The following is a 27,374-nucleotide window of genomic DNA, read 5'->3' on the forward strand; positions in this document are numbered from 1 at the left end:
CAATTTTTCTTTTTCTTTTTTAACGTGGTTTATTGCTGCGTATCGGTAAAATCGCAGCAATAAATAATTATTCTACTAGTGTTAAAGTTAACAATGTTTGGTTTTAAAGTTACTTTGTTATTTATTATATTTCAATTCTAAAGATTAGTTATATGTTTTCCTCTGCAAAATTTTGAATAAGCCGATACGTGTCACACGGGAAACAATGCTTTAATGATTATCTAAGTTTTATATTTGAAAAGTATTTTTGAAAAAGAGAGAACTATCGGGGTGTTACAGGGAAAATCGACGGGAAGGGGTTGTAGCGGAGGAAGGGGAGGGGATGCGGCGGTGGAGTGGAGGGGAGTGGGAGGAGTGGGGGTTGGGCTGGGGTGGAGGAGAGAAGGAAGGGATGGAGGAAGGGGTTGGGATGCTGGGGTGGGTGGGGGAGGGGTGGTGGAAGAGAGAAAGAGGAGGCTTGATTAACTTAGATTAGTATATAATAAGGTTAAATTAATTAGATTTAATTTTGGTTAAATGTCATAAATAAGGGTAAGTTGGTAATTTTGCGGCATAAAACTTTTTATTTTAGGGAAGGAAAAAAAGTGTAACATGTATTTTGCACCATTCTGTTTAAGAAAAGTGTAACATGTAAAAAAAACGGAGGAAATATAATTTTTTTCTTAAAAAGTTAAGTTCCAAAATTTCTTATTTAGATTTTTTTGTTGAGCAGTATTATTATTGTTGAATGACTCAATTTATTAGTCGTGCTTAGTGTTTAACTCCGTTATACACGTAAAAAAAATATTGGTGAAATTATATATATTTTTATTATAAAGGTGAAGGGGAGTAAAATGTTGTCTCCTTACAAAAAGTCTGATATACCTTTAATTAATTTAGATTGCCATTTTTTTTTCCTTCTTGTCATATAGATTGAACAAGTTAACAATGGAAATTAATTTTAAATTTTAATTTAATACTAAATTAAGGAGAATGATTTCCTCTTCTTACATAAGTGTGAAAAACTCTGATAAAAAATTAAATTGACAATATAACTTGATTGATACAATTAGAAGAAAACATAAAAACTTGAATTTCATATTAATAATTATGCTGATAATATTTTAAAGCCTAAATGTTAATTATTATTGAGTAATCTTTATTATATAAATCAAACTCTTCCTTCTCTCAATAGAGTAACAAATAAATAACTAAAAAAAATCCAACGAAATATTGATTTAAGAAAAACATATTAAATAGTAAAAGTAATTATGAATATATGTTCGAAATAAATTTTTTGTAACACTGATGAATAAATAATTGAGAAAAAAATATTAATATGTGTTAAATTATGGTCAATTTCCGTCCCCTTTTCTTATTTATCCTAGGAATATATTTATACAACTTATTTAGAGAGTCTACTAGAAATAACTGATTTAGAGAATCCTACTAAAAATAACAATTGTATTCCTAATACATACCATATATATATTTCTGAATCAGCAGAAATAACAATTCTACTCTAGGTGCAACGAAGGTTGTCAATATGGAGTATAAATTTGCAAGCATATGGAGCTATCCTAATCATAGGGTCCACTTGTACAAATGGGCACATCTTATTGGCTCGCAAGCTCATGATGTATTTTCTCTATGCCCAGTTGGTGATTATGGTGAATACAGTTGCTAACAAAAAACAGTCACGCTAAAGGACATGGCTAGCCAAGGCAAGATAAACCATTAGAATATACCTTTTATAACGCAATTACAAACAAATTGAAGGCCCTCATTGCAATAAACATAATTTTCTAGAGCCAGACGAACACAAGAAAAATTGGTGGATGCAGTGAAGTATAGATAAACAGTTGGACTCACCCAGCAAACTCCATCTAAACTACCCTTATGCAATATTTTCATTATTGTGTAAATATAACAGGTTCATTGCTAGGCATTCTCTGAGCTTGACTAATTTTGTAAGAAAATGGCGTTGTCGTCTGCCAATGGACATGTTTCCTTGTCAATGGCCGGTAGCGTCTCGTCGAGTAAGAGAGACTGGAGACTGGTGAAGTATTGCAATGGAGAGTTGATGGGGTTAAAATTGAAGAATTTGTCCTACAAGAAGGCATCAGTTAGGCGGCGTATGTGCATGTCATCACTCACTGCTGATATTGCTTCTGACGCTAAGGTGACTAGCTAATTTCTTTCTCTCGTCTGTTTTTGTGTGCATGCTTGCAAATTTATGCCACTAGGACATAAAAGGAAGCATTGGGAAAATATATACTCCATATGAAAGTTACATTTCTGAATCAGCAGTTTCTATTAATAATCTTAACTAACGAATGGAAACAACTAGCCTCCATCCTACCGAAAAGCTTGTTTGTATTAATTATTATGCTGGCTGGTACATCAAACCATCTACAAGGAAGATAGTATAAAATCCGTCTTGTTCTTTTAACACCACTCTAAATTAGAAAAGTGGTCGGATTTTCTTAAGAATTGAGAGACAATTACTTTGCACTAACCCAAAAATATAAATGATTTTAGCGAATTTATTGGTCCAAGATTTTAGTACAGTATCAATGCAACAATTAATTTTACTCCCTTTCCTCTTATACCTTTCTAAAAACGGAATCCACAAGCAGGAAATTAGTTGATCAATGGATGTGAGTCTTGTCTTTAGCAAATAAAGGATGGAGCAATGGGGCTGACAGAAAAGAAGCATGGGATCAACGAAAATTTGAGGCGGAAGGACTACTAAGTACCTTGTATAATAACAATAATTAAATTATAGATTAGATTAACATTGCAATCTTAACTAAATTTTACCAACTCAAGATGCTTGAAAAATCCTAATACAGCCCATCTTATAGATGAGAGGGAGTATTTTAGTGACCTCAAATAAGGAAGAAATTGATGTGAACTATCGTTGCATTCTACATTTTTATCAAGTGCATAGTAGAGTGCCAGCGGTAAAACCCATGTTATCCTCAAGATCATGTTAAAATCGTTTCAATACAGCTTTTTAGTTGATAACAATTACACTTGACTAAATTTGTATCTAAGCTTAAGGATACTGAACCGGAGAAAAGGGACGCACGAACAGTGGCAGCGATAATACTAGGAGGAGGTGCAGGCACTCGTCTTTTTCCATTGACAAAACGCCGTGCAAAACCAGCAGTGAGCAAATCTTCCCATCATTGTTTCCCTTAGCTTTTACTGAGCAGTAAACAGGAAAAGCTGAAACTTAAAATTGACAGGTTCCCATAGGAGGAGCATACCGGCTGATTGATGTGCCAATGAGTAACTGCATAAACAGCGGCATAAACAAAGTCTACATCCTGACCCAGTTCAACTCAGCCTCTCTCAACAGGCACCTTGCTCGGGCTTACAACTTCGGCAGTGGTGGCAACTTTGGAGATGGATATGTTGAGGTTCACCATCTACTCCTGACTAGATTTCTATGTGTCTATGTTGATTACCTGCATTTGTGTCGCTTAACACATGGTACTATAAATGGAGTGAAGGTGGATGATAGATATATTGCACTGCAAAATTATGGGAGTTAAAACGTGTGTAATATCATTGGAACATGAGTACATACATGGTTGATGATTTTGCATCTGCCCAGGTTCTTGCTGCTACACAAACTCCTGGAGATGCAGGGAAAAAATGGTTCCAAGGTACCGCTGATGCTGTAAGGCAGTTTGGCTGGCTCTTTGAGGTATGTTTCTACCTCCTTTTTGTTAAAAAAAAAAAAAAACAATGGCTCGATTGGTAGGGTATCATATGACAGTAATGGTGATGAATTTTAGCGTATAATTTTGTAAATAGAAGTTCTCTGTCAATATCTATAGTAATACTTGTCCACCCTCATACACGTATTTTCCTTTATAAAATCATTACAGATGTGCAAGGTAAAACCTATAAAATAAGAATATATAAAGCACATGCTTAACAATGGAGCTTTATAACCGTAAACATTGGCGTTGATTTTTCTCAAAAAGATGAATTCATTGACATTATCTCTGTTTATTAACTTCTACCAAATGAACCATAAGAGACTTAACTGCAAAGACAGCATATTTATTCCACATATGTAACAGGATCAAAGAAGTAAGGAAATTGAGGATGTCATGATTCTGTCTGGAGACCACTTATACAGAATGGATTACATGGACTTCCTCCAGGCAAGCATTTCTCTGCTCTACTATCCTTCCACTTCTGCTTCTCTCATTTCTCCAAGACAAATATTACCTTAATTGCGGCTCTCTAAAAAACCTACTGGTACATTTACAAGCTATATATGCAATATGTATGCGGATATCATAAATGTTTGCTTCAATTACAGAGTCATCGCCAAAGTGGAGCTGATATCAGTATTTCTTGCCTGCCAATGGACGATAGGTATCTTAGCCTATGATCTGAAACTTATTATGTTGAGAATAATTTCCTCAATGGTTTGGATATGCACTGCTAATTTTAACATGCACAGTCCGACAACTAAAGTGGAAAGCATACCTACTTTTGCTAATAGTCAATTACATGTAGCTGATCCTATGTTTCTATGTAGTCGTGCCTCAGATTTTGGTCTGATGAAAATAGATGACACGGGGAGAGTATTGTCATTCAGCGAGAAGCCTAAAGGAGATGATTTGAAGGCTATGGTAGCAATTCAAACTCAAATTATAGAACTACATTCCCAATTTAAGGTGAAACAAATAGGAATAATGTGTAAAAATTATGCTATACATGCATCAGGCAGTTGACACAACAGTTTTAGGACTGTCAGAAGAAGAAGCTCAGACGAAACCCTATATCGCATCTATGGGTGTCTACATATTTAAGAAAGAAATATTACTAAACCTGTTGAGGTAAAACTACCAGTTCCACTTGCTTTGCACGCTTCCATATGCTTTAATTAGCAAGTTTGGATCAGCCAAATGGGTGAAGTTAAAACTATACGGCTTTCTTTTATGAATCAGATGGCGATTCCCGACTGCAAATGACTTTGGATCAGAAATTATCCCAGCATCTGCTAAAGAATTCTGCATCAAGGTATGATAGCAACCTATAGAAAACCTAAGGAAGCACCAATATGAAATTTGACTTGTGTTACTCGAAGTCTTAAGTACAACTCAAGTATTTATATCGAATCCCAGACACTCCAACATGAGTATGAGTACTTCAACACTCTATTTCAGGCCATAATCATGAAAATTCTTCATAAATATAGTCGAGTAGCACTTAAAACGTACCTGAGTCTGACATGAGTGCCCAAGTTTAAGTAACATAGTGTTTAATAAATAGTCTAAAACAGTTTAGGAATGTTAAAATCTAATTTCTCGGATACAGCTTTTATGTTCCTAGTTAAAAACTCATGCAGGCTTACCTCTTCAATGATTATTGGGAAGATATTGGAACTATCAGATCCTTCTTTGAGGCAAATCTCGCCCTAACTGCACATGTAAGTATTGACATCAACGTTTGATTACTAAATTTGCATTCTTAGTGATATTCAATCCTCTTTAATTCTTTAACTTGTACATTTCAGCCTCCGAAATTTAGCTTCTATGATGCAGAAAAACCAATGTACACATCAAGAAGAAATTTGCCTCCAAGCAAGATCGATAATAGCAAGGTTCTTTGATTATCTATAACTCAGATCTACGCTCTCAAGGTGATGATTACACAATCCATAAAGAAACTAACAATGAGTTCACTATACTTTGGCCCCGCTAGGTCATTGACTCAATCATATCTCATGGAAGCTTCTTAAACAATTGCATCATAGAGCACAGCGTAGTTGGAATCCGGTCCCGAGTCAACTCTAACGTCCACTTAAAGGTCGGTTATGAAGATCTACTTCTTTCATGTACTTCATTTGCAACTTCTTTTGCAATAATCAATGGGACGTAGTCCTTTCTCCGAGGCTATGCTTGGTAGGATGGAAAACATTATTTCAAAAAAATGTTTTCATACAATATAAAATTAATTTTCCGCGGTTTGATTCCTCACAAGAAAAGCTATAGAGAGAAGGAAAACTGATAATTAAGGGGAGAGGACGGACGGATGAATGCAAGAAAAAGGAAGGTAAAGATATGAAGGAAAATGTTTTCCATTCTTACGATCACTATTTTCCACGCCTTACCAACCAAACAAGGAAAATGAGGAATCCACTTTCACACCAAATTGTTCTCCTTCCAACCAAAGACTCTCCAAGTCAAATATTCACAATCCACGAATTCGACCACTCCACTGAATTTGAAACATTCTCCACAAAGGTCTATATAATGTGATGAACTGACATCACTAGGACAGATTAGAGAAGAAGATTAAGAAGTAAAATGGACTTGATTGATAGTTTTCTGGAAAAAAACAGTTAAATAAGATGATAATTACAAGCTTTCGAGAGGCTTGTTCTCTCCCATTAAACTCTTAAAAGTTAACCCAAAACACTACTTAATATTCAACATGATTTCTCTCTCCCTATTCCATTCTATTTATAGAGATCTTTACACCCTAACTCCTTAGCTTATTCTTCAAGCTACTACTAAAATCTAACTAATTATTGTAATACCAAAAGTACCCCTCTCCCTAGGTTGATTCATTACATATAATACAACCCTTTGTGCAGCTATCCTTGTTAATGTTAAAAGCAGAAGGAAAAGCTTGATCTTAAGCAAATTGAATCATATATTCCTGTAAATAGGAAAACTGTCAGCATGTACGAATTATGAAATGTAAGACTCATTACTGTCATAACTACTAAAACCTGATACACAAAGTTTACTTTTTGCATTTTGAACATTTTATAACACTGTACTCCATAATCGTCAGAACAAAGAAAACCACACATTCAATCTAACCCTAAATGATGCAGGACACGGTAATGCTTGGTGCCGACTACTACGAAACAGATGTAGAAATTGCATCACAATTAGCTGACGGAGGCGTTCCAATTGGAATAGGAGAAAACACAAATATCAAGTAACAAGCATTCTTTCATATCTTTGTCTTCTCCCATCATATAACGAAAAGTTTGCTCATGCTATACCACATGCCTACTTCTGTAATATTTTGCAGGGAATGCATTATTGACAAGAATGCCAGGATAGGAAAAAACGTTATAATCTCAAATTCAGAGGTAAGATTCATATCCATTTCCTCTTTTTCCTTCAGCCAGAGCACGTAATATCAGATTAGTAATCACTACTGGTAACTAAGTTAATATTTGATATATATCATTCAGCTAAAGAAAGCAGGCAGCAGCACATAGTTTTTTTCTTATCAAATAAGAGATGGTGATGGTGCATAACCTAAACGACCTGTTTGGATAGAAATGAATGTCAGTTATGTAATGAATTTTAATGTAATTTTTTAAGAAAAAACTTATGCCAATTTTAATGGTAATGAAAATTAATCTCAAAAAAGAATCTCAATACCAATCAATACTTACTTTCAAAGTGATAATGAATGGAGATGAGATTTAACAAAGATAATACTTCCTCCTTTATCAAATTAGTGAAACACTTGTTTCTTTTATGTGAGAGCTTTTCGAGAAAAATGTTTCACTTATTTTAGAACGGAGGAAGTATATATGCTTTGGAGTTGCTAAGCATTACCATGGACCTTAACAGGAGATTTTCCTTATAAAATTACACTAAAATCCATTACGATAAGTGTTATAGTTTGCCAAAAGAACCATACCTGTCAGACAAAAGAATCTTAAATGAAATAGCATTTTTTGATTTTATCCATCACTAGACATACCGCTTTTTCCCCAATGAGCTGAAGAGTGAACTGAATATCAGTCCAGGATTTTGAAGGAAGGCTGATTAAGTTTCATTATCATGCTGCTTAAAGAAAGAAAAACATAATCTTCTCGTATCGAGTTTCTTTGGGCAGATATTATTCTAGCACTAGAATTTTAACATACATTTCATTTTACATTCCTTCAATATTACAGGGAGTACAAGAGGCAGATAGATCATCAGAAGGGTTCTATATTCGTTCTGGAATTACCGTCATACTAAAGAACTCTACCATCAAAGATGGGGTTGTGATATGACAAATGAACTACCACCAGGCACCAACCCGTTCTCCCAGGAACTCAAGTGAAGATGACATCCCAACAATTATGGTAGAGATGAGAGAAAATGATGGGGATGAGACCTGAGTGTGAAATGATTTTGTATCAAGGGAAATTATGTCTGTATCCTGAGTATTGTCATAACATCTTCCATAGAAAGTGAAAAGGCTAAATTGTTCTCCAACTGTCAAATTTTCCAATGGGACAAATCAGAAGGCACAATTGCCCTACTTTAAGTTATTGGTCAAATAATAGTACATAGTCTTGCGAGAAGCTAATCTACTTGATAAAGTTCTAGTTGCTAGCAAGTTACAACTTTCAACTACTTTCCATAGATTCCTACAAATTCTCTCGAAAAGCACGCAATGATTAGAGCATGAGCAATGGGGTTGGTTTTGGTTCGTCTAGCAAAAAGTAAAGCTAGCTTTACTTAGTTTTGCTATTGGAACAATTGGCCCTTGGAGTTGGTTGGTCTGGAATTCTAGACCAACCATGCCTTGGATGGTGTGCATAGCAACAAATGGGGTGTTGCCATATGTATCAATATTGTTTTATTGTTACTGTATTTTTTTTTACAAGATTGTTTTTTTGTTTTAAAGTAAATAAAATCAGCTTATAATTTTTTTAAAAAAATTACATTACAAATATAAAAAAGAATTATCTTTAAATTGAGCCTAAATTTGATATATTTTTTCACAACCTACTTTTCTTTCTAATAACTTTCTCCTACCTAAAATTATTCAAAATATATATAAAGTAATTAAAATATCACTAATTAAAACATGAATAAAAATTATTTACTCTATATAAGAATAAGAACATTTTGGATAGAAATTGTATATGATGGAGTATACCAAAAGTAAGAGAGAGAATTAGAAAAGCCAAGTAGGACTAGTCTATCCATTGTGAGAAAAAAAAGATAAGTTGGTGGGAAGTTAGTGGGATGTGAGGTGTAAGAAGAAGGAAAGGAGAGAGAATGGAAAAAATATAAAGACCAACAAAAACCCACCCACCCATTGTACATGCTCTTACACAGAAAGCATTAAATGGCACATCTAGCAGCCGGTAGCACATGATGCTAAAGGTAATGAATTAAGTACTATCATAGTTCCGTAAAGAAAGTCTTGTGCCAATGTCTGTGCTAATGAAACTTCATCCTCAAACCTGTGATTTTCTTCAAATTTTCTACAGTGGTAATGTGTGGTAATGAAAACTTATGAAGGAATTGAGGATAGATAACAATATAACATTATCATGGATATCGAAATGAGACTTCTTCACAAACTTACTACAAATATATTATGACAACCACCATTTTTGGACTCTAAGAAAATTACTCCACGGATCTTTTAAAGAAATGCTATTTGAGGGTGTCATAGATATGCTAACAAAGGAACAATTAAAATTAAATGAAGGGAGTGCCACATCAATGGGAAATTTGTCAAATTGTTCTTAATTGCATTTCATTTTAGCCCTTTGCACCTCAATCAATTAAAAACTACTGAAACTTCTACCAAAAAGACCAATGTCAATTAGATACTAGAAGGAAATAGAGGCGAAAGCAAGAAATGACAATACATAGTACATTGAGCTAAAATCAAAGGAAGAGCTGTTCACAATGAAACTTTAATTCATGTTCAAAACGTTGTAAGACAAAATGTTCCTCTGGAGCTACAATACTGGTGACAATGCATTTGTCTTCTGAAAAAGGTTTCCTACCTGTCCTCCCAGCTCTATGTAGATAGTGTACTGCAGTTTTTGGCAAATCAAAGTTGTATATATGTGTTGTCTCTGGCAGGTCAACTCCCCTAGCTGCTAGGTCTGTCGCCACAAGAAGATAGCAACTCTTCTCTCGAATCGCCTAAAATTCATGAATGGATAATACTGTTGTCAGTTTATACAGAGAAAGGGCAGCTAGAACCCAGCAATATTATTAGGCAAACAAGTGAGTGGAAGATCAAATAAGAAAGAAGCTTTGTTCATAAGTAAATGCTTTAAAATATATATATCTCCCCCAATATTCATACCAGATTAAGTTTTGGCAATTACCTCAGACAATTGGCCTTATGTAAGTCTAAAAACATGAAAAAAAGAATTATTAATATAATAGACTATTTGAAGGTTGACCACAACATCATACTACTGTATTTGCTTAAACTTTGGACAGGAGGATAAGCTCCGTTTATGATATGAAATTCAGCAACATCTATTACATATTTCAAAACACACAAATTCACGGAAACTATTAAGTTATTACTTGTGAAACTCCTTTGCAATGCAACAACATTGGAGAAGAGAGATCAGAGACCAGATAATATTTGTAATCAAACAACACTAGAAGGATATACCAAGAGAGAAGCTGCTCGTGAATTGAAATTCTGGTCTTCCTCTAGAAGTGAAATATTAGAAAATTCTTCACATGAGCTTTTTAACAAGTCAACCAGCACAGTAGATGTTGGCATTTCTCCCGTCTTTTTTGACTTCTCAGACTACAAAAATGAAAATCAGATTTATAGAAATTAGCAAATTTAAACTTCAAAGGTTAAATTAATTAGCGTCTTTAAGCTTCAAATGTTGAGGAGGGGCTTTCATAAATGAGAAATAAGTAAATAAGAACACCTGGGTGTACAATCTAATTTGCAGGGGGAGGGACATTCATTTTGTATGTCATAGATGATTTTTACATTGTTTCTTGAATTAAAGCTTTAGAGATTAAACTTTGGCACTTAGCAGGGCCTCTCACACTACCACAATTCCCCTGAGTTCAACAGTGATTATACAAAATATTCTACAAGGACTAACTAGCCTTAAAGACATCTATAAAGTGATCTTCACAATTTATAAAGTCACATATAAAAAAGTTAGCAGAATAACGTAATAGGCAAAATAAAAAAATAAATATAAAATCATAACAGCTTCTCAACCGCTTAAATAGCAAGGGTCGAAGTATATGTATTATAATCTGAAACTTTTTAAACCCCAGTTTGATCTGTCCTCAAAAGTCAAAACACAGAATGCAACACAAATTGACATTTCGATAACTGAAGATCAGTAGTTGCGGCTCCTATTTACAGTCTACACATATTCAACCTACAAACATGACATTTACAGCACCAACCTGTTCATTGACAAAAAGTATGGCAGACTCGGGCAAATCAAATTGCAACAAGGATATAATAGCTTGAAATCTCTGGTTTCTCGGACAAATCTATTGAAAAACAAAGTAATCCCAAATCAGAAAGACGTGAAACTGGAAGTAGATATAGTGACAAAAGTAATTAGTATTCAAAATTCTGCTCAACAAACAAGAATTTGCTTGACATGTATCAGTTAATTACTTGTCGAGTTACCATAGTTTAATTACATTTTGACAATCCTCGGTGGCACTAAAACAACCACTTACTTTTTTTTTAGTTTCTATGATCTAAGCAGAAGCTAAGGAAGTTGAATGTCAGCATGTCAAGGCCACAGACGACAAAGAAAATCAATCAGAGGAAACCATAGTTGTAAAAGAATATAAATTAACATTGGTGACAAGAATTTTCTTTCTAAATAACTCCTAATTATTGGGATTTTGGATTACAGACTTTTATTCATGTGCACTATGAAATACTTGCAGCTGAAACCCAAGAACGGATTGGTAATTTTGTTGGCTTAATGATATATTCATATGCTATAACTGTCGCCATCATAACATAATTTGAACTAGTTATGTGCTAGCTAAATTGATAAAGGTAGTATGTAATAGTTTCTTCATTAAAAACACATTACCGACTTGAAAAAAGAATAATCTATGTTACAGGGGCTCGGGTACCAATGTCGACCACAAGTATATGTCTAACCATCCAAGTGTCTGACTCGTCTATTTTACGAATATTGTCCATGATTTTGGTCCAAAATGAAGTGTCAAAGTATACATACCTATGTCCAAGTGTCAAGGATCTGACACGGGTAGACCTATCGAACGGGTCAAGCAAGTGGATTTCGAGTTCCATAAGTACGGGTCTGGTGTACTTTCGAGTTGAGTTACAAGGGTTGTGAGTCGGGTTGGTGTCAAAAATACAAGTCCATGACGCCTTCTAATTAACATTTTAAATTTTGTATTTTTCATAAAAAATGAGCATTTTTCGTTTATAAAACTGTTAGTTCATCTTTAGTATGATATAATGATCATATTAGGCTCAGTTCTTTTGGACTGAATTAATGAAAATTCAGTTCAGTTCGAACAAATTCAGTTCAGTTCACTTCAGTTTAATTCAGTCCAAAAGAACATAGCCTTAGTAACATATACTTCCTCCGTTTCTTAATAAGTGCAACATAGAGAAAGTGGGGGAATATCAAGGAATGTAGAGAGAGAAAGTTGGGACCACAATAAAGTAGAGTAATTCAAGTGATGAAACAAAAAAGTTGTGGTCCCCTCTTGCTTTTTGGTGGCATATTTGTAATAATATTAAACTTTTTTTACCATTTTGAGCTTGGTTGCACTTATTGTGACTATTCCAAATAAGGAAAATGTTGCACTTATTAAGAAACGGAGGTAGTATATGATTTAAACAAAAATTGGTAAATTTTAGATCAATCATAGTACTACAACGATGTCCTATCAAAACAAACCAAAGATATTGAAGTTGATGTGAATGTAAACACTTATATCAAATATATTACATTTAAAAAACATTAATTTTAAAAATTTTAGTAGAATTTTGGGTCAATGGGGTCGGATTCAACACTAACCGTAATCCAAAATTTCCCGATTCATCGGGTTCAAATCAGTTCGGGTTTTTCGGTTTAAAAATCTTGTTCACCCAACAAAATCGGGTTGGGTCTGGTCATTTTTGGATAGGTCTAAGCACGGGTACTTGAGAAAAAATGAAAGAGTCCAAGTAACATAGGATAATCTAGTACGGAACAGCAACATGGGGTAGGAACCAGAATAGATTGGTGCCATACCTAATCTACAGGAACTGTAATTAGGGTGGCAACCTCTACAGAATACAAAGCCAAGGAGTTTCTAAAATTCCGGCACCTAATATGTTCATGAAATGGGCAAAAGTTCTTCTATTAGAATATCCTAGCTGCAAGCGATAGTGTGTTTATTGTCAAAAAAGAAAAGAAAATACACCATGCTACAAGTAGAAGATTATGATAAATAATACAGTAATAATCAATCCATAAGTTTGCTAACAAGTTCATGAAGTATCCTTTAACCTTTAATTAAGTGAATTAGATTTATAATGACATTCTCAATATTTATGATACGACCTACGACTGCGACTCGAGGCTGGTAGGGAACCATTTTCCTCAAAGTTTAATTTGCCCAACGACTTTACAATAAACTTTTACTAAAATAGATTTCGGGATACGATTAAGCCCAATTTTAAGTATCACCTAACACTAGCTATATTCGATCAATAAGTGGATCAAGAAGAACAAATTTGTCGCAGTTACTTTTCTCTCAAAGTCTGCAGCAAGTGAGAGTACTGATGGTCTATTTTTGCTTTGTGGAACAATTTCATCATCCAAATGGGATTAACGATGTTAGAACATTTATAGAAAGAACATATCTTTTCGGGAAATGTCATGTGTCATGTCCCATGAAAAACCTAGTCATACTTCGCATCATGGCCTTCAATCAATTAACCACATAAGTTAGTTAGATGACTAACTTCACTATCACCCACAATAATTAACTAATATCCAATATATTCTTGTTTGCAAAGAAGTTCCAATAGAGAATACAGAAGATAATGTTCATCATTACCATATATCTGTGATGCAATCGTGACGGCATTGGTTCAACTGGATTAACATGGACATGGACAACATTTTTCTGCCAAACAGAAACAAAAGGTCATGTAACTCTGCCCAAAATACTACTGTAAAACTCAAAAAAAAAAAAGCAATCAGAAATTTCAAGTGATAGGCACTCCATGATTTGGGTCCAATCAGTCAAAAAAAGCTAGGTTTTGAGTTTCTTAAGGACCTTGGTCCATTTCTGCTGCACACAATCTTGCAGAAAGTGTCTATGCTGAGGAATAGATGCACTGGCAAATATAGTTTGACGGGAATGGCTTGATGAATATGTTGTCAGCAACTTTCGCAGGGAACTAACTTGTCTGGAGGTGTTAAACATGAAATCAACCTGTGATATAGATATACATAAGCAGCTATTCGAAAAATATGTAGAGTATTAGTGACGAAAAACATAAGGCAATTTCGAACCCATAAAAACTTATAGCTTAAATATTTCCTCATAATGCTTCGAAACATTCCTGCATAAATCTAGGGTGTGGCAGGACATCAGAACAAGTAGGCTGATCCATCAAATAATTCTATCTGCGAATCTACAAGTGCATTGATCTATTCCCAGAAAATTATCCTAGATGATTTCTTAAAACATTTGGTGTCATCATTATGTAATATTTCAACTCCATACAGGCTGTCAATAATAAGTGAAAAGCTGACACTCACCTCACAACAGTCCTACGCTCCTACTAACCGCCGTGGGATTATATGATTACTAACACGAGAAGGAAATGTTTTGGAGATTACATGATTATGGATTCATGGTACATTAGAAATGCACATTTTCCACAAAATTCCTATTCATAAAGAAGACTGCATCTTCCGAGTTCAAGAAGCTTGCAAAAACATTTATATTACCTCATCAATTACCAGCACCTTCATTGCTCCAAGATCTATAACATGCTTCTCAAGCATTTGACACAAACTTGCCATAGTAGCCACCACTATGGTTGGGGGATCTGCCTGAATATACAAGAACATGAGAGGTTCCTCTTTCTAGCCACAATGTAAATAAAATTTTGAATTAATAAATATTGGTTGAAAATATCAACTTTGGAGGATCAAGTTAGAGTACTGACAGCCACTCTTCATGTAATAGCAACTAAGTGACTAACAATACTTATGAGAAGCAATTGAATGTGACACTTTTTGCTGTTGCAATATGCAAAAATGGAAAACAGCCAAGATCAAGCTAGAAAATATGGCACCTTTAGCCAAGTTTTATGTCTTTTCAACATTCCTCCATCTAGAAGGGCCATGACTGTGCAAGCTTTTTGCTGCTCTGTTCCAGAATCTGTGGGTTTTGCAGCCAACATTCTTGCAACTTTTGTAACCTTAATATTCAAACAAAACAACATCAGTACAGGGTATTTCTCAACACCCCCCCCCCCAAATGGGATTATGGAAAATATGTTCAGGAAACATCTTCTGTCTCTCTACATGGTAAAAAGGATGCATTGTACTGCAAAATCTCAGGCTGAAAAATATCCTTACTTGCATACCAAGTTCCCTTGTTGGCACCACAATCAATGCTTGGACAGATGATCTTTGAGTATTCATTATGGAAAATACTAGAAGGAGATAAGTCAACGTCTTCCCAGAACCTGTCTAGAGAACAAATAAAGAGAGATATGAAGTTAGTTGACCAAAAATGAACAAATAGATAAGATGATTTACATGTAACCAAGATAAAGGCATTCCTTATACGGCTGCATCTTTATTTTCAAACTGAACTAGACTTAATCCATTTAATGAATGCAATCTAGAGGTATCCATCCCAGATACAGGGCCAACTAATCCATGGTCATGACCAGCACAAAACCACCTCAGATCAGCAGCCAAGATTACAGTTCGCAATTGGAGACTTTGAGCTTTTCCAACTGGCTGCAAATCCAGGAAAATCCCATCTAGCCAAAGCCCCTCCCATTGCTTGTTTCTTATGCAAAGCAGCTGTCAGAGCCCTATCTCTCTCTAACGACTCTTGTTGAATCTCCCCTTTTCCCTCTCAAAACTATTGTTAAGTGGAATAGAGTTACTCTCACGCCTTAGACTGACATATAAACAATTGTATACTGAAAGAGGTTTGATTAAAAACAATGGGGTATTGATAGTCGCATTCCTAGAATTTTTACAGGTGTTTAATATTGCTATTAGGCATTGGGATGTTGATTGAATTTTTGGAAAAAACTTGCTCCGATCCTAGTGACTTGATTAGTTGATTACACCTGATCATTGGAGTTTGGACAGCTGTCATGATTCTCCAAGATGTTCTGGAAGTTACATAAGGTGTAATTTGAACATTTTCCAATATTATGAGCCAAACATTCATCTAGTTATAATAATTTAGGTAACTATATTATTGAGGAAGCTGTTGTTGATAGTATTCATGTTGCCCTTCCTAGCTTGATCCGAGTGTAAGTGGTTTGCTACTATACTTGATCTAAGTATTAAGGTCAATGACTTAACTAGTTAATTAGAATTTTATAATCAACACTTAGGAGTTGACATGATGTTGATTTATGTATTACAATATGCAAACACATTTTTCAACGTCCATGACATCTATACTTCTGTCCATCAACCTAACTCACAAGCATCCAGCTCATTCATGCCTATTGCTCATATCATTGCATCCATTTTGAAAAATTAAAAAGTGTGTATCATCTTTTTACTTTTTTTTTACGGGGCATCATCTTTTACTTATAATAGCACCAATGAATACTTGTCATATCAGTTTCAAATAGATGAAGATCTTCATATATCTGAATGATGGCGTGAACATCAAATGCGATCTCCTACTGAGAATGGTACTAGGCAAAACAAGATCCTATGATTCCTGCCTCTCTCCAACAAGCATAGAAATGTGTGTTGGTAAGAATGATTAGCACAGAGACGAAAAAAAGGAACAGAATGACTAGAAGCAGAGAAAGAGAATGATGAAGATCTTGAATGTTGATGAACTCATCATCCTATTCAGGTGGGTTAGACACCAATGATGATCCATCAATTATATATAAGGATGATAGCAGGCTAGCAGCAACTCCAAGTAGGCTCAATCTCTATCATTGCATTTCTAGGTAGGGAACAAACCACATGAGCCTAGATTGCTTTACGCATCTTCTTTCAAAAATTAAAAACAAACTAACATGGTTTTAGAACCTTATTAGAGAGGAACTATGTGGAAAAGTAACTCTATGGAGATTTGTAGAAAAGCTAATAATCACTAATTTTTATTATTTGATTGGTCAATGATGTCTGAAAAGAAATAAATTTACCTACTTTTCAATTGTTTGATTTGTTAAGTGAGGAAATCCAAGTAATATCCAAAGATTGTTTCAGATTTCAACAGTCTTTCCATTGATTTTCAAAGGAAAACTAGATGGACCAGATATAAGTATGAGATTTTTGCATATTTATGAAATTTTACTTTTTCACCAATTTTCATCCAATAAAAAAAATGATAGATTTAAGGAAGTCAGATGACCAGATTTTAGTATAATATTTTTGCATATTTCTGAAATTTTACTTTTTCACCATTTCTTCACACAATAAGCGAAAATGCGAAATGATAAATTTGAGGAAGTCATTATAATTCTACACTTCTACTCAATTCTTCTAAAAAATGTAAAGTTCATAACTCTTAGTAATATACTAAGGATTCCAAATATATGGTTTAATGCCCTATCTACCCTTAAATAGCAATATTGACTAAACAATGACCAATTACTGTTGACTCTTTATGAATTATTATAGTAAATAATATATAGAAGGGTATATTTAGAATTATAACTAAATTTAAAGCTAATAACCATGTTACATATTTATGAATGACAAACAATTTTAAGCATATAGTAAAAACTCATATATTTTCTTCCTGCATTTCGCAACAATTACCTCCTGCAGCTTTCAGACCCAGCTCAAGTCCACTAAAGTTTTGGGTGTTGAAGATCCGGAATTATACTTGCTCCATTTCAAGATACTTGCTACAGTTTCCTAGAATAGGAATGTCACAATAATTGCTAGTTGCTATACATTTTTGCACACTTAAAAGTACAAATTTACCTTCATTTAATATTAAAATATATGATGGGACTAATTCTTTTTGGCTCTAAAAGAGGATTTATCCATACTTCTTGTGTGTCACCTTCTTTCTCTATCTTACTTTCTTTGAAAAATGCGCATTTTCTCTATGTAGCAAGTAAATAAAAACGGAGGAAGTATATAGGGAGAAAATAGGATTCACCATTAGAACTTCTGGGAAGATACAGAACTACTAAAGCTTGGATTTGAAGCCGAAAGAGGCAAACAACGATAACCGAAAACTACAAAAGTAGGTCTAACCCCCTTTATTTAGAGGAGATAACTCCACTAGCTACGAACCAACGATAGAACCAGGGGTAAGAGGACAGATTTTACGAAAAGCGCCAAATCCCCTCATATCAATGGTCTACTCAACTTATAAAGGGTAAATTTACTATAGTTAGTTTTTTAGTACATATAATATTTCTGATATTACATAAGATCCAGTTGGTTACCACATAATTCAAGCAAAGTAGCAATTGAATCTGGTCAATAGAATTGGAAGATAAAGAACTTACATACAGAGAGTAATTTGAATCTCCAAAATAATCATATATTATTAACACATATTAGGACTTTAATCCAAATCAGATAAATTAAAAGACATGCAAAGATGAATGAGGCCCATCAAGACTCACTTCTACACCCCTTCCCTCCCAAGGGTCAAGGTTCATGAGTCAAAAGTATTTGATGGTCTAAAGTTGACTTGATGGTTGATAACGTGATATTGAATAGCTTAAAAAGGAGAATTATTTCAAGAGGTTTGATCTTATCAAAAGGAAGAAGTCAATTTCACACACCATTGGGTTGAATTAGATTTGAAAGTGACAACGCCGCAGACTCACAGAGGAAGATGCAGACTTGCATCTATAAGGAAAAGTGCCAAAAATTGAGATAAGGCAAGCCAATTGTCAATTTTAATCAATTAACTGGAAACTATAGCAAGGCCTTAACTCAACACATGTGAATGGCTCCAGAAGTGCGAGATAGGCGCGGATTGGCCACTTGAGTTAGGGATCTTTACTGGCTGGTTTAACCTGCATGCATTAATCAACTTCAGCTGCCCATAACTCTGTTTCAGAGCTAGATTAAGGCGTATAACATTCTGTTAGAGAGTGTTTGAACCTATAGAACTGATATTTGTCCTTCATCACTTTGATGAGTGTCAAATGAGATATGGTCCAATAAATGCAAGGGAGTCAATCTTGATAAACAATAGATATCTCCTTCGTTTCCAATAGGTTCCGCTTTCGTTTCAGAGCTTATTCAATGAGCTATCAATTCCATTCAGATGGCATGGATTATATCACTGGGATGACATAGAGATATGAGCTCTAGAGGGAGGGGGGTGGGAATGCTCTACGCTAGTGGATTTCAATGCAATATGAGCACCTTAACAATAAGCATATTTTCCTACTTCACATGGGCCTTCATTTGAGCTTTTATTTGCAATAATGAAGCCTCAGACCTTCGCCACGGTGCCTAAGCTAGCAAGCAATTCTGTTGCAGATGTTAAGGTAACAAAACATGGATTTGATTCTCTAGCCGATTAGCCTTATAGCTAACCATCTTAAGGTAACAAAACATGAATCATTGTTAATGAAGTTTCTAATTTCTATGGCTAAACTAGGCTTGTCAGCGATGGGACCCATGAATGATATATTCTTAGCAAACGTCATGAACCTCCTCACTATGCAAGCCTTAGATTGGTTGCAAAATCCACCAATTTGATTTTGACTTCTTCTTTTTTGGCATTTGAGCCCCTTGATATTGAAACCAAGTTTTCACTAACATTAGTCTTGTTTCAAGATCTTACAATTCATATCTTTAGCTCGAATTAGGCTTGTTTAGCTTAATTAAGGACGCTTTAGCTAAGAAAGCTATTACCAGACATGAACCCTTTAATTTGACATAAATGACATGTTGTACGGGTTCTAAGACTCTTACGGGTTTGTGTAAGAATTGTGATAATTGAAATCATTCTTTTATGGCATAAATCATAATTTCCATCATAGGTGCTATCAAGAAGCAAAAGCCAAAGTAGGTGTTCAAATTGATTCTATAGTCGTGAATGAATGTTCCGTGTCTTCTGAGCATGCACACATAGGCATTTGCACCAAGATGATGACTACATGGACGTGACAAGAAAAAATATATAAATAAAAGTATCTTACTTTCGAGTTTTACTTATTGTTTTCCTTCATCTCCATTCTATAATATAGCAAATATCCTCTTAATAGCCAATTTAAACAACCCTTACTTGCCTAGCTCGAATATTAGAAATAAAGGTCCTCTTTATGGTCATCATAAAAGCTTATCAATACCTTTCATGTCTTGTAATTTGTATCTTTGGAATATTTGTTATAAAACAATATTTTAAAATAATTGAGAGTTTATATAGTTTTGATAAAGATTCGAGATTGAAGGTCATAGATATCTCCTTTGTAACGTAAACCATGATGCTCTCAATGTTACTTTGCTAGCATTAACAGTCCTACACAGGAGGAACCTAGAATTAGAAACATATGGTGAGTGTCGTGATGAGTTATGGTGAAACAAGGAAGAAATCAGTAGATTCGGTGTTGCATGGACGTGCAAAAGCAATGTGAGGGAGGCACAAACTAATCTGGGCCCTCAAGCCCATGCGACGACTTTCATATGCCCATGGAGGTGCACGCGATTTTGCTTAATTGCTATGGTTGTTTCCATATCCTAATTGTATTAGAATTCTAGTGTTTTATATCCTATTTAACTGTTCTTAGTTTAGAAAATAATATTAGTTCCCAATTCCTGGTAAGATTGTAGATTTTCTTAAAAGTTATAATGATTTCTTACTTAGGGTGCGTTCTGTTCAACTTAAAAAATTAAGTTTCAGGTCCAATAAGTTCAGATAAGTTGCAATAAGGTCTAATAAGTGCAATAAGTTCCAATAAGGTCTAATAAGGTCAAATAAGTTCCAATCAGGTGCAATAAGTTCCAATCAGGTGCAATAAGTTCCAATCAGGTCTAATAAGGTCCAATAAGTTCCAATCAGGTCTAATAAGGTCCAATAAGGTCCAAATAGTCAATGTTTAATAAACATTTGTATTATTGTCCACTATTTTGTTATTCATAATTTCATATCACTATTAGCGGATTATGTTATTATTAGAATTTTAATTAAAGTACCACAATGATTATATAGTATTATACTTGTATTAGTGTCTATTATTTTATTATTTATTTGTATTATGTCTATTATTTTATTATTTATTTGTATTATGTCTATTATTTTATTATTCATATTATTATTAGCTGATTATGTTATTATTAGAATTTTTTTATTAAAGTACCACAATGTATATTATTATACTTGTATTATTGTCTATTATTTTATTATTCATATTGCTATTGAATAATATTATAATCATGGTCAAATAATTAAGGTTAACAATAATAATAATAATTATTATAGTTATAGTTATGTATAGGCAAATATATACTCCCTCCGTTTCCTAAAGATCTTCCCTCTTTCCGTTTAAGGGTGTTTCCAAAAGATCTTCCCTCTTTTGCTTTATTCCTTATTTGGCAAAACAAATTTCCCTATTTACCCTCTTATGTCACTATCATATGGTCCACCATTACATTATTAATTTAATTTTACTCCCTTTCTCTCTCCTATTTTAACCCCTTTTTATTTGTTTATATATCTTAACCCCTTTCTCTCTCCTACTTTACTCACACCATGCCCCACACAACTTGATTTTCCTTGGTATCTGTAGGAACAGTAAGTGGGAAGATCTTTAGGAAACGGAGGGAGTAAATAAGTAATTTTTTGTTAAATTAATTATCATAAGAGATAATTAATAATCATTATTTTTTAAAGGACGAATTATAATAATTATTATTCCATAAAAAATTTTGAGGGGTAGTATTTACGTTAATGGTAATATTTATGTTATTCATGGTCAATGTTTTTGTCTAATAAGGTCAAATAAGTTTCAATCAGGTTCAATAAGGTCTAATAAGTTTCAATCAGGTCCAATAAGGTCTAATAAGTTTCAATCAGGGTCAATAAGTTCCAATAAGGTCCAATAAGGTCAATCAGGTTCAATCAGGTCCAATAAGTTCCAATCAGGTTCAATCAGGTCCAATAAGTTGAATCAGGTCCAATCAGGTCCAATCAGGTTTAATAAGTTCCAATAAGTTCAGTTCAGGTTCAATAAGTTCAGTTCAGATAAGTTCCAATAAGTTCAGGTCCAATGAGTTGAATAGAACGCACCCTTAGAGGAGGGGTAGGATGCCATTCTCTATCTAAGCCCTAAGAAGGTCATGACTAATCGATGATTGCTCTAGATACACTGGTGAGGAAAAAAAGAATCTCAGGGAACTTGTTACATGTTCTTGAGGGAAGTAATATGTAATACAAAATCTAGGGAGATTGAGTGGGGAATGCGAGATTACTAATCATTACTAATTGATTAGTCAAACAAGGCTGGGTTTTCCCTACTTGCTAAGGATGGATTTTCCATATATATTGGGTGTTTGTCAATTTGTCTTGTTTTTCACACCTTAGATTCGTTTGCATTCACTATACGCTTCCACTTGCTGCTTTACAATCAATACAAAAAATAACTAATATCACAACATTGTAAAAGTATCATTGGTTATATTTCCACAGCAACAATAATGTGGAAGAGTGCAGAGATTTATAAAATTGAAGATACGAGAGGGGGCAGAAAATGACCTGAGCATGCAGTACACAATCACAACCCGTGAAAAGTACAGGAAGACCTTGTTGCTGGACCTCTGTTGGTGTAATGAATCCGATTTCTTCCACCCTTTGACATTCAGGGAAAAAAATTTAATCAATTAACCAATTATAATCTTAATCGTGCCATATATATGGCCACAAGTTGATGGCACACAAAAGATTGAACCATAAGAAATTCCTTTCTTCAAAAAACCAATTACCCCTTCTAGCACATTAACAAATCTTGGTGAATCACAGAATTTACAATAGGACATTATAGATTCGTGCATCCTCAAATTAGACGATATTTCTCTTTCAATTTTGTCAACTAGGTTGATACAACTAGATCATTGTTTTAGGTTGAAGAACTACCAGCAAAGCTCATGAGTAAAGGCAGTCCATCTTCATTATCCACTTGGTAATGAGTAGCCAGCAAGTGTCACGAGTAATCACTCTAAAATTATACTTATATTACACAGCGCGGCACTTCTAATTTCAAAAACATAAGAATTGTCTTGGCCTCATCCAACCATAATTTTACAAACATTTCCAGATTTGTAGTATGTTATCTGGTCTCATAAGTCATAGCCATTTCCTTTATAACATTTTATGCAAAATACATGCTACTTCAAAGTGCATAAAAAGGATATAAATGTACAACTCTACAAAGTACAAAGCAATGTCTAACACAAAGCATAGATACATTCTATCAAGATTCCCACAGATAAACCATAAATCCACGATGTTCCAGAGTGTAATGGACAAAATTAACATGACTCATCAAACCATTTACACATCTTATAATGAATTAGCAGGCAAAATATGTGTGACAAATAAAGGATCAATCAAAATTCTCCTCAAATGTACATTAACCGCCTTGCTCTATCCTGCCTAAGATGCTTCTTCCTATAACTCAGATATAGGGTTATTGCCCATCTCCTCCTAAAAATTCTGTCAATAAATCCCACTACTTGTTTCCCATGACACTCTATAAGGAAGTCCTCCAATTCATGATTAACCAGAAAATGCAATTCACTAAGAAAACAAAATGCACAACGCACAACCATATCAATTGCAAGCATGTCAATTCAAATCGTAAAGCAACTACTTTATCCGTTCCATATCAATTGCAACACATAGAGTTTCACGCCTCCCAACGCACAACCATTAATTCAATTATCTACAAGTAAAATTTATTTGAAAATTGAAATTTCAAAAGTATATATGTCAAGCCGAACAAATTCAATGAAATCCCACATGATTTTGATTACCGTTGCATAGTAAACATAATAGACTGCCAAAGGAGAGAGCATGAATAGCGTAAAAGTCCAAATGTTGCAATGAATGAATTAATCAATGTGGAGCAGCAAAGTCTTAAAAAGAGAGGAAGAGTGAAAACTGAACCTGTGGAGCACGTGTTCAGGCACGTGATCTTGACACAATTCCCGAAGAGTTGCAGAAGTCCGAAATTGAGCAACGGAAGCTCTAACTGTGCAAGCAGTTGTGATGCAGCATTGTGGGAAAGAGTTGACATAATGGTTTATGTAAAAGAGTTTATGAGGTTTATGTTTAAGGATTGGGGTGTGAAAAGAGAAAACTGGAGAGAGATTGCTCGTCATATTGGTGGAGAAAGGGATAGGTACAACTCACTGTACAAGAAGATGAGAAGCATCGACAGTAGCAGCTATTAACGAGCGATTTTTGGAAGTAGATTAGTGTCCTCTACATAAGTGAAAATGAAGGAATCAAGAGAACTAATAAGTGATCTTTCTTGATTTTCTATGGTTCTGTCTAGTGATGGCCACTGGTGCGGGCTGGATGGGCCGGACTGTGGGCCGTAGTGGGCTGGGTTGAGCTTTCACGACCCAGGATCAGACCGTGAAATTCATGGGTTGGGTGGGCTGGTCCGCGGGCTGAAAAAACTTGGCCCACACCGGTCTGTTACTGGTTTTCACGGTTCGTGGGTCAAGTGGGTTGGGCCAGGCTGACGGGCCGGCATGAGATTTTTTTAAAAAAAATTATTTAATCATTGAAATTATTCATTATTGTTACATAAAATCTTCAAAATGAATTAAAAAATATACAAATATTAATATTAATGAATAATTCGATTAATTTAAATGTGATTGAGTCATAATATATGCAATTTGATTAAAATATATACAATTTGATTAAAATATACACAATTTGGTTCAATATTTATTTTGATTTGGGCTGGTCTGGTTCATGGGTCGGGTTGGACCGGTTTTAGTAGTGGGTTGGGCTCAAGAAATCTGGCCCACGACCCACCCACTAATTTCACGGATCGAGTTGGGCTGGACCGGGCTTTTTGCTGGCCCGTCCAATACAACCCACGAGGTGGGCTGGGTTGGATTGGCCCGCACTGTTGGCCACCTCTAGTTCTGTCTCGAAGATATATATCTCTACTTTTTAAGCCCAAACTTGAATCCAGATCCTCAAGAGATTTAGTAAAATTCTAGAGAGTAAAGTTGTACTTGAACCATACATTTTAAAATTAAGGGCTCATATTGGTGGGAGGGATAAATTATGGGGTGGATTTTGCTGAGAAAAAATAGAGGAGATTTTAAAAAGAGAAAAAATGAGTCATTGATTTTTTATTCAATGGTTGATATTGCTCAAACTCTACCTTATAGAGTTATTATATAACTCTAGAGGATCCAAACACCCCAAAACTCCATCAATGCCTTAGTGGTGCACACAGGTGTAACTAGAGGAAGATTCGCGCGGATCAAAAACATAAAATGCAGCTTTATTATACCAACAACGCACGAAATAAACATCACTTTCATTTTCCCACACAAATTTTCAGAGACTTTCTCTCTCTTCTTCCCAAATCCACCAACATTTCTCTAACTTCTGTCTAACCTCTCTCATCTAACTCTTCAAATTCTTCATTTTCTTGCACAATTTCGTACATGAAGATGAACACGATTAGTTGCAAAGCGAAATCGACAAAATATGCTATTAGTATATCCATTTGATAAGAAAAGAAAATATTTTTTTACTTTTTGCACTCTCGTTTCTTATTTTTACGATCTTTCTGTTGAAGATCTTACTGGTGGTTTGTGAAAAATGAAAATAAACCTTGTAATTGATGTCCCAATGAACAAAGGAGAGAGCCCGGTGAATGAAGGGGATGAACAAGTTCGGCATCAGGAAAAAAGACAGTAAAAACTAGGTAATGTTCATTATACTGTAAATATATGTTCGTTGTATTTTTATAATATACTCATAGAATTCGCGTTGGTCAAATATTTATCATATTTAGTTATATCTTTCTTATGTGTCTATTCGGATATTAGTCATATATTTTCATTTGTTCATTGTGTATTTGACACATACTAATTGCATTAATATACATGAATTATGGCATATGTTCATTGTAACACCCCGACAATTCTCTATTTTTCAAAATATCTTTTTAATATAAAACTTGGAGAATATCAAAGTATTATCGCTGATGTGATAACGTATCGGCTTATTTACAATTTTGCAGCGAAAATAAATTATATCATATGATAACAACCAAAAGTCAATTCCAAAGGTCAACCCAACATAAAGTCGAAAGTCAACCTCACAAGTCAAAGTCAACTAAAAGTATAAAGTCATCTATAAAATGTAAAGTCAACACAAGCTCCCTACTTTCCCAAACCCATGATGCACTAGTGGAAAAAAAACGGAAGGGTTGCGTTGCAAGGGCTGCGTTTTTTTAGTGAATGTCAATGCAAAAACCGCATCCTTATAAGTAATAAAGGGTTGCGTTTTCTAAAAAACGCAGCCCTTTATGGGCTTTTTTTAAAAACAATTTTGAAAAGAATTAAGCGCGGGCTTACCATATTAAGCAAGCTCATTCTCCTTCCTTCTCCTCTCCTTCATTCTCTCTCCTCTCTCACGTCCTTCCTTCTCCTTTCTCTCACCCTCCTTTACTCCTCTGCTGGCCCATTTTTTTTCTCTCTCTCCTCTTCTCTTCGAATTCTAACTTAAAAATACGGATCTTCACGGCTCATTTTCGCTTCCAATTTTTGCCATGCTCAATCTTCAATTCGTCTTTTCAATCTTCACGGCTCTTCGGTGGAGATTTTAGCCATTCTTTAAATAATCTCTCTCCTAAACAAAAAAACAAACAAAAATATTCATTCTCAAAGTTTCACCCTCCGACGTCTGAATATTCATTCCTTCTCCATTCGTTCCTTTTCCGTTCGTTGACCTGCGCCGCCTTGCCGCGCCGTTCCTCGTCGTTCGTCCTTTTCTCTGTCAATCGAACTCTGCTTAAGCAGCAACAAGTGATGAATTTTCGTTTTTCAGATCTATAATTTCTTGATCTTTGTTTTGATGAATGTTCAAGTAATTTCAGATCTATAATTTCTTGATCTTTGTTTTGATGAACGTTCATGTAATCACAGATCTATAATTTTTCTCTTTTGTATTTTCGTTCGTTTTTTTTTTCATTTTTGTTCATTTTCATTTATTTTTTTTCATTTTCGTTCATTTTTTTTTCATTTTCGTTCCTTTTTTTTTCATTTCAGTTCATTTTTTTTTCATCATGATATATCTGGTGTTTACCATGCTTGTATTTATTGGCAATTGGGGGATGCCGATGTTCAGCACTTTTAGAAAATAATGTCGGCACCCATGTATATATGAGCTTGGATTCAAATTAGTTTTCATTAT

The 27,374-nt window shown here is 34.5% G+C and overlaps 2 protein-coding genes across 9 annotated transcripts; one reads left to right on the forward strand and one right to left on the reverse strand.

Moving 5' to 3' along the window:
* Positions 1 to 1,828: 1,828 nt before the first annotated feature.
* On the forward strand, positions 1,829 to 8,338 carry LOC104883901 (glucose-1-phosphate adenylyltransferase large subunit 3, chloroplastic/amyloplastic). Of its 2 annotated transcripts, none has more exons than XM_010668477.4 (15): positions 1,829 to 2,161; positions 3,046 to 3,153; positions 3,234 to 3,407; positions 3,605 to 3,697; positions 4,080 to 4,163; positions 4,325 to 4,380; positions 4,547 to 4,640; positions 4,735 to 4,847; positions 4,959 to 5,031; positions 5,360 to 5,440; positions 5,528 to 5,614; positions 5,716 to 5,820; positions 6,857 to 6,963; positions 7,060 to 7,120; positions 7,943 to 8,338. In XM_010668477.4, exons 1-15 carry the CDS (start codon positions 1,958 to 1,960, stop codon positions 8,042 to 8,044), a joined length of 1,542 nt encoding a protein of 513 aa, XP_010666779.1. In that variant the 5' UTR covers positions 1,829 to 1,957; the 3' UTR covers positions 8,045 to 8,338. The 2 variants fall into 2 exon arrangements, with proteins under 2 accessions (XP_010666779.1, XP_010666778.1); XM_010668476.4 differs by having other exon boundaries at positions 1,831 to 2,161; positions 3,040 to 3,153.
* On the reverse strand, positions 3,899 to 24,424 carry LOC104883900 (DEAD-box ATP-dependent RNA helicase 58, chloroplastic). Of its 7 annotated transcripts, none has more exons than XM_057393689.1 (11): positions 24,087 to 24,424; positions 22,677 to 22,770; positions 15,365 to 15,478; positions 15,079 to 15,204; positions 14,729 to 14,833; positions 14,049 to 14,207; positions 13,827 to 13,895; positions 11,184 to 11,273; positions 10,414 to 10,554; positions 9,785 to 9,926; positions 3,899 to 6,675 (listed from the first exon to the last, which is right to left on the reverse strand). In XM_057393689.1, exons 1-11 carry the CDS (start codon positions 24,299 to 24,301, stop codon positions 6,626 to 6,628), a joined length of 1,305 nt encoding a protein of 434 aa, XP_057249672.1. In that variant the 5' UTR covers positions 24,302 to 24,424; the 3' UTR covers positions 3,899 to 6,625. The 7 variants fall into 7 exon arrangements, with proteins under 7 accessions (XP_057249672.1, XP_010666774.2, XP_010666775.2 ...); XM_048637557.2 differs by lacking the exon at positions 3,899 to 6,675 and adding an exon at positions 10,093 to 10,139 and having other exon boundaries at positions 9,787 to 9,926; XM_048637558.2 differs by lacking the exon at positions 3,899 to 6,675 and adding an exon at positions 10,115 to 10,139 and having other exon boundaries at positions 9,790 to 9,926.
* Between the last annotated feature and the right edge of the window lie 2,950 nt (positions 24,425 to 27,374).

Source organism: Beta vulgaris, chromosome 3 (assembly GCF_026745355.1).
Source record: "Beta vulgaris subsp. vulgaris cultivar EL10 chromosome 3, EL10.2, whole genome shotgun sequence".
In the NCBI taxonomy this organism is placed as follows: domain Eukaryota; kingdom Viridiplantae; phylum Streptophyta; class Magnoliopsida; order Caryophyllales; family Amaranthaceae; genus Beta; species Beta vulgaris.